Source organism: Balaenoptera ricei, chromosome 13, assembly GCF_028023285.1.
Source record: "Balaenoptera ricei isolate mBalRic1 chromosome 13, mBalRic1.hap2, whole genome shotgun sequence".
Taxonomy (NCBI): Eukaryota; Metazoa; Chordata; class Mammalia; order Artiodactyla; family Balaenopteridae; genus Balaenoptera; species Balaenoptera ricei.
The window spans coordinates 50,846,480-50,858,620 of NC_082651.1; the positions used below are offsets into that span (position 1 = coordinate 50,846,480).

Sequence of the window (12,141 nt, forward strand, 5' to 3'; positions counted from 1 at the left end):
TTTTAATCTCAGTCCACTGAGGACCAATATTTTAGTAAAACAAAATTAAAGCAATGATACACTTGGATATCACAGCAATGTAAAATAGCTATTTAAAGTTTCTAGGTATTTACTCTCAATTTCTGCATTTAGTTGCAGACCAGTGACAATTAGGGACCAGCACCAGTTCACAGGTCACATTCAGAGTAGCACTGGTTACCAATTCCCTCATTTATTTGTTTTAAATGGCATTTTTCATTGTAGAAAATTTGGAAAATGAAGAAAAAAGAAAACAAAATCTCTTATGATTCCACCACCTAGAGAGAAAAACTTGAAATATACTGATATTTTATACTATATATACTGATATATGTGCTTACATATGTATGTGTGTGTGTGTATATATATATATAGTGGTTGCACAGCCATCATCACAATCTAAATTTAAAGCATTTTTATCACCTCTACAAGAAACCCTCTGCCATTAGCAGTCACTCCCTACTCCCCACTCCCTAGTCCCTGGGAACCACTAATCTAATTTCTGCCTCTACAGATGTGCCTCTTCTTGACATTTCGTATAAATGGAATCATACAATATGTGTTTTTTTGTGTTTGGCTTCTCTCAATTTAGCATAATGTTTTTTTGGTTTTTTTTAACAGCTTTATTGGAGTATAATTGCTTTACATTGGTGTGTTAGTTTCTGCTTTATAACAAAGTGAATCAGTTATACATATACATATATCCCCATATCTCTTACCTCCTGCGTCTCCCTCCCTCCCACCCTCCCTATCCCACCCTTCTAGGTGGTCACAAAGAACAGAGCTGATCTCCCTGTGCTATGCGGCTGCTTCCCACTAGCGATCTATTTTACATTTGGTAGTGTATATATGTCCATGCCACTCTCTCACTTTCTCCCAGCTTACCCTTTCCCCTCCCTGTGTCCTCAAGTCCATTCTCTAGTAGGTCTGCGTCTTTATTCCTGTCTTGCCCCTAGGTTCTTCATGACCTTTTTTTTTTTTTTTTAGATTCCATACATATAGCATAATGTTTTTAAGATTCATCCATGTTGTGGCATGTAACAGTATTTCATTCCTTTTTATTGCTGAATAACATTATGTTCTATGAATATATCAAATTTTGTTTATCCATTCATCAGTTGATGGACATTTGCGTTGTTTCCACTCTGGCTATTATGAATAATGCTGCTATGAACATTCATATGTATAAGTTTTTGCATAGACATATGTTTTCATTTCTCTTGGGTAAATACCTAGGTGTGAAATTGCTGAGTCATATGGTAACTCTGTGTTTAGCATTTTGAGAAAACACATATCTATTTTATAATTTAAAAAATTAGAACCAGTGTATATACACTTTGTTAAACTTAATACCATATTTATTATGAACATTTTGCAATGTCTTTCAATAATCTTCAAAAAGATGACTTTTAATACTTATACATTTTTCCCTTTTATATAAGCATTGCAATTATTTTCTTATTGTTGGAACCTACTGCTTTTATACATAGCATTGATGGGCATATTTGTACATAAATATGTGAGCACAACTCTGATACTATTAAATCTTTACTTTTATTAAATGTTAATCTTTTCATTTATTTTCAAAAGCTTATTGGCTTCTGGCTCTTTTATTTTAAATTTCATCCATTTTGTGTCATTGCTTTTTGGCTCCAAATATCTCACATATTGATCCATTATTTTTAACTTCTATTTATTCCTCCCCCCCTTTTTTTTTTTTTTACCTTATTTCTAGTTTCTTAGATTTAGTCTCCTCTCAACCTTTGTTATGGCAAAAGTAATATTCTGCTTTAGGTTTAGAAACTGTTAAAAAAACACTTTGATTTCATTATAATTTGTCTCATTAACTTATACAAAGGGGGATAACAGAAGGGGATAATAAATCACAATCATCTAAAAAACCTAACACTTATTCTTGCTTTTTTTTTTTTTTTTTGCTTTGGGGAAGAAAAAAATTAGAAAAAATACATGCATCGATGATGTGACTTGAATTTTAAGAAACATATTTCATAAATAAGCACTATTTCCCATAAATGCACTCTTTCTGATTCGAAGCAATTTTCTTCTTCTTTTCTTTTTTGGCAAAATATTTAATGTCTGTAAGTGTGCCTCACCCTCCCATTCCTGTTATGATTCGATAGCCTCTCCAAACTGGCTGTACCAGAGAAAACATGGGCACATTTTCCCAGCGGGATTCGAAAACCATTAAAGCCCTGGTCCTCTTGACTCAAAAATGACTGCAAGTGAGTTCCTTCCACAGCATGCCTCAGGCGTCTCTGCTCAAGGGAAAAAGCCCCCCATTTCTACAAGACTCCTGAGGTGTTCTGTTATTCTGCAGCTTGGCACTGGGAGCTGGGCAGCTGGAAATAGTGGTAGGCTCGGGCACTGCAGAGGTAGTCCCCATACACAGTGAGAAGCATCATGGAGGTGGAGAAGGTCTTGTAGCCAATGTTATCTAGTTTCTTGGCAGTTGGCATGTTGTCCCCCTCTAGGATTCAGCTCCCAACGCGAGCTAGGGCCCCGCGGGCCAGACGTAGCATAACCCCCCGCAGCAAGGCTGGAGCCCGCAGTGGTTGCCCAGAGCAATTTTCTTAAGTCTAGAAGTTAGTTTCTCTTGTAGATGTCAAAGTCTTTCTTGATCATGAGCCTTTATTACCCTATTTGAATTAAAAGAAACCCCAGATTCACAAATCTGCCATTTGAGCAATTTAGTTTTTTAGAAACTTGCTTAAACTTCATTAATCAAACACTTTCAACTTTTCTGTTACCTTTTCAATCTCAAGGTAAAAATGATCATGGTACATCACTGATTACCTAATACTTCCTCTCTGTATAAGATTTTGGTTACTGCTGGGTAAAAAAAGGAAAAAAAAAAACAACTTTTTTTTAGTCGACTTTGTTTTTTAGAACATTTTAAAATTTACAGAAAAATTGAGAGGATAGTACAGAGAGTTCTCATATACCTCATACCCAGTTTCCCCTATTACTAACATATTACATTAGTGTGGTACATTTGTTATAGTTAATGAACCAACATCAACACATTATTAATAACTATAGTCCATAGTTGTTTCAGATTTCCTTAGTTTTTGTCTAATGTCTTTTTCTGGTCCAGGATGCTACATTATAATTAGCTGTCATGTCTCCTTAGACCCCTCTCTGCTATTAAAGTTTCTCAGACCTTCCTTGTTTCTGATGACCTTGACTGTTTTGAGGACAACAGGTCAGATACATTGTAGGATGACCCACTACTGGAATTTGAACATATATATTTTTAATTCCAAATTTTCTCTGAAGTAAGACACATCCTTTTTTTTTTATTTTATTTATTTTTGGATGCATTGGGTCTTCGTTGCTGTGCGCGGGCTTTCTCTAGTTGCAGCGAGTGGGGGCTACTCTTCGTTGCAGTGCATGGGCTTCTCATCACGGTGGCTTTTCTTGTTGCCGAGCATGGGCTCTAGGCACTCAGGCAGGCTTCAGTAGTTGTGGCTCGCAGGCTCTGGAGCACAGGCTCAGTAGTTGTGGCACATGGGCTTAGTTGCTCCTCAGCATGTGGGATTTTCCTGGACCAGGGATCAAACCCGTGTCCCCTGCATTGGCAGGCAGATTCTTAACCACTGCACCACCAGGGAATCCCAAGACACTTATTCCTTTTTTTAAAATTTATTTATTTTATTTATTTACTTTTGGCTGCATTGGGTCTTTGTTGCTGCGCGTGGGCTTTCTCTAGTTGCGGCAAGCGGGGCCTACTCTTCATTGTGGTACGCGTGCTTCTCATTGCAGTGGCTTCTCTTGTTGCAGAGCACGGGCTCTAGGCACGTGGGCTTCAGTAGTTGTGGTTCGCGGGCTCCAGAGTGCAGGCTCAGTAGCTGTGGAGCACAGGCTTAGTTGCTCCGCAGCATGTGGGATCCTCCCAGGCCAGGGATCAAACCCATGTCTCCTGCGTTGGCAGGTGGATTCTTAACCACTGTGCCACCAGGGAAGCCCCCAAAACACTTATTCTTAATCCCACATCTTCTATCCTTCTATTGTTGATTTACTCAAACATTTTAAATTGTCTTCTTCCTCTTTGTCTACATTTATATTTTTCCTTTATTTACATAGATGTTTGGTAAACAGCATAGCCAGGCTATAGGCATAGTTTTAAGAAAACAGCCCACTCTATGGCAGGGGGTTAGCGGCACCCCCATCCTGCACATCCTAACGCATTCTCTACACCCGATCATTCTACTTCTAGCCTTAGCACTTAATCACCCAAAGGCCTCACTTCCTAATAACCTTGGGGGTTAGAATTTCAACATGAATTCTGGTGGGACACAAACATTCAGACCATAGCATCAGCCAACACCAAGTGGAACAGATCCCAAGCACCCAGTTGATCTAAGCCAACCCATGGAATTATAAGAGGTAAAAAAATCCCAAACCCCATTTCCTAACACATCAAAATTACAGGCTTTATTCTACATCTGAGTAGACCCCAAACCCCTTTCAAGATTTGTCTTGGGAGCAAGGGCAGAGGGGTCTCTTGACACTCAGGGAAGATTAAATGTCTGATGTTCAGCAGGGGTGGGGAAGGTGGACCTTATTAAAAGTAATCAAAATTCAAAGAGACTATTTGAAAAGAGGATTCTGATCAAATACATTTGAAAAGAGGTCTAATAAATACTTGAAAAGAAGGGGAGTCACGGTGTTTCTCAAGAAAAACAAAGGAAAGTATGCCATTGAAGATCTGTAAAGGGATCATGATGTTTGTTTGAGGGGGTAATACACTAAGACTAATTTTTGTTCAAGTTTTAATTAACTATGTGACAAGAGAAGTTGCTGGGAGTTTTGGGTTTTTTGTTTGTTTTTGGCAAATGGATTAGGCTAATTTCCCCATCTTTATAATTTATCACTTTCACACTGGTTATTTCTACTTGGTGGAACCAACTGTGAAATTATCTTGTACTTTTCTCTCACTCTATCTGGCTCTGTCCTCAGTATCCCTTTTGCTATGGGACCCTTCAAGTTCATTGTATCACTGTCAGTAGGGGAGAGGGTTGTTTAGAAGACTGAGACTTGTTTGCTCTCTAGGGCACACATGCTCTAAAGATGTCTACAATTGGGTATTGGCACTTTGACCAAGACAAGTCCTGTCTTGGGAGGAATCATTTATCACAAAGAATGAAAAGATTTTGTAGTCAGTATTGTTCTACTCCAGCTAATTTTATTTATTATCAAGGACAAATGGGGCAAATTCAATCAGTACTTGCAGGGTATCAAAAGCGAGAGTGGGTGAGACATATAATATTTCCTATAATTAACATATCTATAACAATTTGACATTTGAATATGCTGCTTTTGTAGAATATTTGAGCTTTCAATGTTTAGAACTTTTAGTAAACATTCAAAGCAAAAATGTCAGTTTTCCCAATAATTGTTCCATATGTCATATTTCATGACTGTTGGAAAAAGAGCAAAAGGCTGGGAAACAAACAATAGATGCCTGTGTGACAAAAATGAGATGGATCCATTTGGAAACAGGATTCTACTAGATAACCAACTTTAAAAAAAATTTTTTTTATAATTATTACTTTTTAAAATATTTATTTATCTATTTGGCTGCACTGGGTCCTAGTTGTGGCACATGGGATCTTCGTTGCTGTGTGCAGGATCTTCCTTGCAGTATGCAGATCTTTAGTTGCGGCACACGGGATCTTTTAGTTGAGGCGTGCGTGTAGGATCTAGTTCCCTGACCAGGGATCGAACCCGGGCCTCCTGCATTGGGAGCGTGGAGTCTTAGCCACTGGACCACCAGGGAAGTCCCAAGATAACCAACTTTTAGATAATAATATATTCATACAACTCAAAACATTTTAAATATAGAAAGGTTATTTCCCATCATGAGAAAAAAATTTGTAACTATATGTGGTGATGGATGTTAACTAGAATTATTGTGATGATCATTTCTCAGTATATACAAATATTGAATCATTATGTTGTACACCTGAACCTAATATAATGTTATGTCAACTATATCAATTTAAAAAGAGAGAGAGGTTACATGGGAAAAACGTCTCCCACACAGCCCTGACCCATTCTGTCCAGTTTCCACACCAGCATCCATCCCATCCCCAGGAAACCACTGTTATTAGTTTCTGGTGTTTTCTTCCAGAATGTCTTTAGGCATATAAGCAATACAGATATATATTCTTATTTTGTCTTAAAAAATCTTTTTGTTGAAGCATAACATTGATACATATAGTAAGTTCCAATATCTGCAAGAACATTTCCCCAACATCTTCCCCAAAACCCTCACACTCCCTTCTAGACAGTATCCCCCAAAGATAACCACTATTCTGACCTTTATCACTATAAATTAGTTTTGTCTGTTCTTGAGTTCCATATACATGGAATCATGCAGTATATACTTTTCTGTGTATGGCTTCTTTCACTCAACATTACATCTGTGAGGTTCATCCATGTTTCTGTGTATGGCAATCTCTTGTTCTTTTCTTCTTTGATATGTATTATTCCACTTTCTGATTATACCTCCATTTGCCTACCCATTCTACTATTGATAAACAGTTTAGTTGTTTCCAGTCTGAGGCTGTTAAGAATAGTGCTGCTATGAACATTTTTATACATATCTTTTGGTGGATATAGCACTCATTTCTGTTGCCTATATAGAATGGTTTAGATGGGCCATATATAGGCCTTAGAAGATACCATAAGACAGATTTCCAAAGTAGTTATAACAATTTATATCCCCCCAGCAGTGTATAACATCTAGTTGCTCCATACCCACAACAACCCTTTGTTATTGTCAGTCCTTTTAAACAATATGAAACAAAGTATCATTATTCACCTTGGGAGGATGCTAGGGAGCCAACTTATTATTTAAACCAGTAAATAAAGGGGAAATCAAGCATTTTTCTGTTTTTCTTATATGATCTCTACTTCAGGATAACCAAATAATGAGAAATTTCTTTTTCTGGATAAGAGTTTCAGATAAGAAACAGAGGAGAACTATATTAGAACTCAGATATGATCATTTTTCAGTCCATCAAGTATCAATGGATATAGGCATTGCTATTAACATCACAAAAAAAGAGACAGTCAGACACCAATTAGACTCCTAATGGGATTACACATCAACACCTATAATGTAGTCTTACCACACTTCCTTGAAAAAATTTGAATCTCTATCTGAACAAGCCTCTAGATCTAATTACCAGTTTACAGGAAACATAAGGGCCAGAGGAACATGTCAAACAACATCACAGGGGGCAATCATCTAAATGCAGACTACAGGGAAATCATATAGGAAGATAACCTGGTTTTGTCAACAACAAGAAATAAAGGAGATTTTTTAAATGATAGAGAGGAAAACCATAGATTAAAAGAGATTTAAGATACCTATGAAACAACTACAACACGTAAACTTCATTCAAACCCTGATTCAAACAAATTGTACTAAAAGAGAAATAAGACATTCAGAGAAGTGTGAACACTGATTGGGTAGTTAATAATATCAAGGAAGTGTTAAAATGCTTTTAGGTGTGATAAGGTATTGTGGTTATGTTTTTAAAAACATTCTTATCTTTTAGAGGAATATACAGAAATATTTACAGATTAAATTACATGATGCCTGGGATTGTTTTAAAAATAATCTGGGACTTCCCTGATGGCGCAGTGGTTAAGAATCCACCTACCAATGCAGGGGACATGGGTTCGAGCCCTGGTCCGGGAAGATCCCACATGCCATGGAACAACTAAGCCCGTGTGCCACAACTACTGAGCCTGCACTCTAGAGCCCGTGAGCCCCAACTACTGAGCCCATGAGCCACAACTACTGAGCCCTCACACCACAACTACTGAAGCCAGCATGCCTAGAGCCCATGCTCCGCAACAAGACAAGCCACCTCAATGAGAAGCCTGCGCACCACAACGAAGAGTAGCCCCCGCTCACCGCAACTAGAGAAAGCCTGTGTGCAGCAACGAAGACCCAACGCAGCCAAAATTAAATAAATAAAATTTTAGAAAAAATCTGGATGGGGAAAATGGAGGGTCTGGATGATATATGATTATCCATATGTTGATAGTTGATGAATCTGGGTAATGGAAACATTGGGTTCATTATATTATTCTCTCTGCTTTTGTATATGTTTGGAACTTTCCATAACAAAGCTTTTAAAAATACTTTTAAAAACTGTCCCTATGGTATTTGCTATAATAGCAAATATTTGGAAACAAACTAGATGTTCACAGTATGAGAACAGCCAAAATAAACGTAGTATATTTGTATAGTGAAATAATATATACAGTAGTTCTCAAACTTTTTGGTCTTAGAAACTTTACACTATAAAAATTATTAAAGACCCCAAAAGTTTTGTTTATGTAGGTTGTAACTATTAATATTTTCTATATTACAAGTTAAAACTGACAAATTTTAAAATTTGTATGGATATATTAATCATTTTAAAATACTGATAATAAACCCATAAAAATTTATTAAACAGAATATGGGACATGTAATATTTTACATTTTCAGGATGCTTTCAACTGCAAGTAATAGAAAATGTGACTAGGGACTTCCCTGGCAGTGCAGTGGTTAGGGCTCCATGCTTTCACTGCAGGGGGCACGGGTTCAATCCCTGGTCAGGGAACTAGCCATGTGATATGGCCAAAGCAAAAAGAAAGAAAGAAAAGAAAATGTGACTAAAAATAGCTTCAATAACAAGAGATTTATCATCTCACATGACAAGAAGCCTGAAGATAACAAGGCTCCAGGGTTGATTAATTTCAGGGTCAGTGACATCATCAAGGGTCAAGATTCTATCTTTCCTCTTTGCCACCTCTGTTTATGAACAGGCTCCCTCGTAGTTATGAGATGACTATCACAGCTGTAGGTACCACACAAACGTCAAAGGCAGAAAAATGGGACCTAGAGAAAGCCTGTGTGCAGCAATGAAGACCCAACGCAGCTAAAAAAAAAAAAAAAAGAACTGGTCTTGTACAGTGCTTCCCTAACTCAGCTATCAAAAAGAAAAATGGGACCATCTGGGGTTCAACATAAACATCAATGACTGGTTCTTGTTCATTTAAAACACCATAGCAGGGCTTCCCTGGTGGCGCAGTGGTTGAGAATCTGCCTGCTAATGCAGGGGACACGGGTTCGAGCCCTGGTCTGGGAAGATCCCACATGCCGCAGAGCAGCTGGGCCCGTGAGCCACAATTACTGAGCCTGCGTGTCTGGAGCCTGTGCTCTCCAACAAGAGAGGCCGCAATAGTGAGAGGCCCGCGCACCGCGATGAAGAGTGGCCTCCGCTTGCCACAACTAGAGAAAGCCCTCGCACAGAAACGAAGACCCAACACAGCCATAAATAAATAAATTAATTTTAAAAAAAACCATAGCAACGTTGTAAATCAACTATACTCCAATATAAAATAAAAATTAAATAAAAAAAATAATAAAACACTATAGGCCAAGTTATAGTGTTAACAGTGAGAGTGACCTCTCTCCCCTGAGGTTTCCCCTGAGCACACTGGAAAGGACGCCAGCAATCCAACTGGATGTCCCAAGCTAGTAAATATAATCCAAATGGAATATTAGGATAATAAGCAAGAAAAGTCCTCAGATTTAAAGAATAAACTAATCATTTTATTTTATTTACTGCATACTTTTGCATTTATGCCAACATTTTCATCTATATCATCTATTTTCTCAAAGGTTATAGTTTAAAGTACCAACTTGGAAAGTCAATCTATCACTTGTTGCCAGGTGTTCTATATGTATTTGGCTCATTTAATCCTCACAACAACCCTGGGAGTTAGGCATTATTATCATCTCCACTTTCCAGATGAAGAAACTAAAGCATCAAGAGATTTTGTGACTTTCCCAACTCACACACCACTCTGTGAGGAGCTAGGATTCAAATCCTAGCAGTCTGGCTCCATTGCTCTCAACTAAATGCTTACCTCTATATGGTTTTAGAAAAATATGCTCAAGCACATGAGTTGAAAATTTAAGGCTAATTGGTAGAAGCATATAGAGTATAATTTTCAAAACAATAGAAGAAAATAATCAAATAAAACTTGATCGATTCAGCAGAAGGCCAAAAAAAGGTGGGGGAGGGGAATCTTTCTCTCTGGCTGATAATTAACCACCGTCATAAACAACAGAGCAACTACCTACACCAGGAAGTTGGTGACAAACCTACTGCTTCAAAGGGTCATAGCTGTCCTTCACCCTAGAAAGGCAACAGTACCTAAGACATTAACTCTGCAAAAACGCATGTGTGTGCAAAATCACAGATGTTATCTGTGTCTTCAGATTCAGACCCATTTTGTCATGGCTTTGGCATGAACTATTATTTCTAGGATTACATAAAGAAAAATAAACTCATGGCCTATATTGAAAGAGAAAGACCTCAAGAAAACAGCAAAAGGATTACAAGAATAGATGAAGAAAGTCATGGGGTGGAGAAACCAATGTTGGAGCTAGCAACAAAGAAGGATTAAACGCCTTGATTTGCTTCACTAGAGAGTAACCTGTATAAAAACGAAAAGGGGATGGATGGGATGGCAACAAAGAGAAAGGACAGTAAGTTTTAAAATGCATCCAACTAGTCCAAAACTGAACTTTGTCTTACCTAACAAACATGTCCTGCCCCGGAGCTCAAAGCTTCACCAGCTTCTCGGTCCCAAGCCAGAAGTTTGGAAGTCAGCACAGACTCCTTGCTCTTTCACCCTGTGTATCCAATAATGACCAAACCCAGCTGATTGACATCCTACTTATTTTCCAAACCATTCCGCCTTTCCATCTGTACCACCTGTGACCCGGGTCAGTCAGGATGTCATTAATCCTGCCTAGTCTGTTACAAGAGCTGTCTAACTGGTCTCCTTACTTCTGAATTTGTTCCTCTTCAATTCACCCCTTACCAACTCATCAAAGTTATTGTGGTCAAATACAATTCTGGTAACGCCACTCTTGGCCTAAACCCTTCGGCCGCTCCCCATCACCTACCAAATAAGCTTTCAGTTCAAGTCTCCGCCTCTTTTCTCCAGCCTCATTTCCCATTGCGATTCTTAGCATTCTCTAAAACTGTGGTGCTGTGCTCTTGCTGCACACCTGTCCGTACCCTTGTCACCCCAGCCTGAACTCCTAATCATTCCTCATGGTTCATCTCATGTTGTCCAAGAAGTCTTCCCTGCTGCCCAGCCACACTCAGTGCTCTGCAGTGCTTACTGTGATGCACTGAAATCATTTCTTTTCCTGTCTGCAGTACCACTAGACTGAGTTCTTTGAGGAAAGGGGTTGAAGCTTATTTATATTTGTATACTCCGAGTCTGGCATCCATTTGAAAAATATTTATTGAGGACCTGCTATGTGGCAGGCACCATTCCATGGGCTGGGGATACGGTGGTGAACAGGGCAGACAAGGCACCTGCATTTCATGGTGCAGACAGTCTGCTTCTAAGAGACACAAAAGGCACACCTGTGGAATGAGCTGGATTCTATAGGTGCAAATAGAAAGTATTTTTTCTTTTCCATCTGTCCTAGACAAACTCCCTTTGCTGAATAACGTTTTCCCTGCCCCCACCTCTTAGATAATAAGTGGATAAATAAATGAATGCTCTCTTTGTTTTGACTTTTAAAATCCTAGCCCAGTGAAATGATCAGATCTTCAAACTAATTTAGAGCATCTCCCCTTCTCTAGGAGGGGTCTGACAAAGCCTTGACCAGTGAATCACTGCTGTTTCTTTCCACTCCAGACTTCCTCTCTAACACTCTGGGTGATACTGGGTGAGGTTAGAATGCTCTCTGCCATTCTGAAATCTGGGGAAGTTGAACTGGGGATATATTCAGTTTGGGTTCAATGGGATACATTTATATGATTTCCAGTTACTTCCATGTATAGTGAAATTATTGCTAGCTGTCCTGGTATAGGAATAGCTTCCTGGTAGGGAATACTCCTCCCTACCACTCACAGGGCTCACTGGCCCTGCAACATGAGACAAAGGTGCCAGGCCAGGGCTGGATAACAATATGAAAGTGTCCTACAGGAAATATTTTAACAACGGAGGAGAAACAAGTTTCAAATGTAAAGAGCTAGAAGCTAGTGTGTGGGAGACTTGTCT

The 12,141-nt window shown here is 38.7% G+C and overlaps 1 protein-coding gene across 1 annotated transcript; it reads right to left on the reverse strand.

The window, feature by feature from the left end:
• Window positions 1-2,345: 2,345 nt before the first annotated feature.
• LOC132377165 (cytochrome c oxidase assembly protein COX14-like) lies at window positions 2,346-2,495 on the reverse strand. Its single transcript, XM_059943247.1, has one exon. The coding sequence runs from the start codon at window positions 2,493-2,495 to the stop codon at window positions 2,346-2,348; it is 150 nt and encodes a 49-aa protein (XP_059799230.1).
• Between the last annotated feature and the right edge of the window lie 9,646 nt (window positions 2,496-12,141).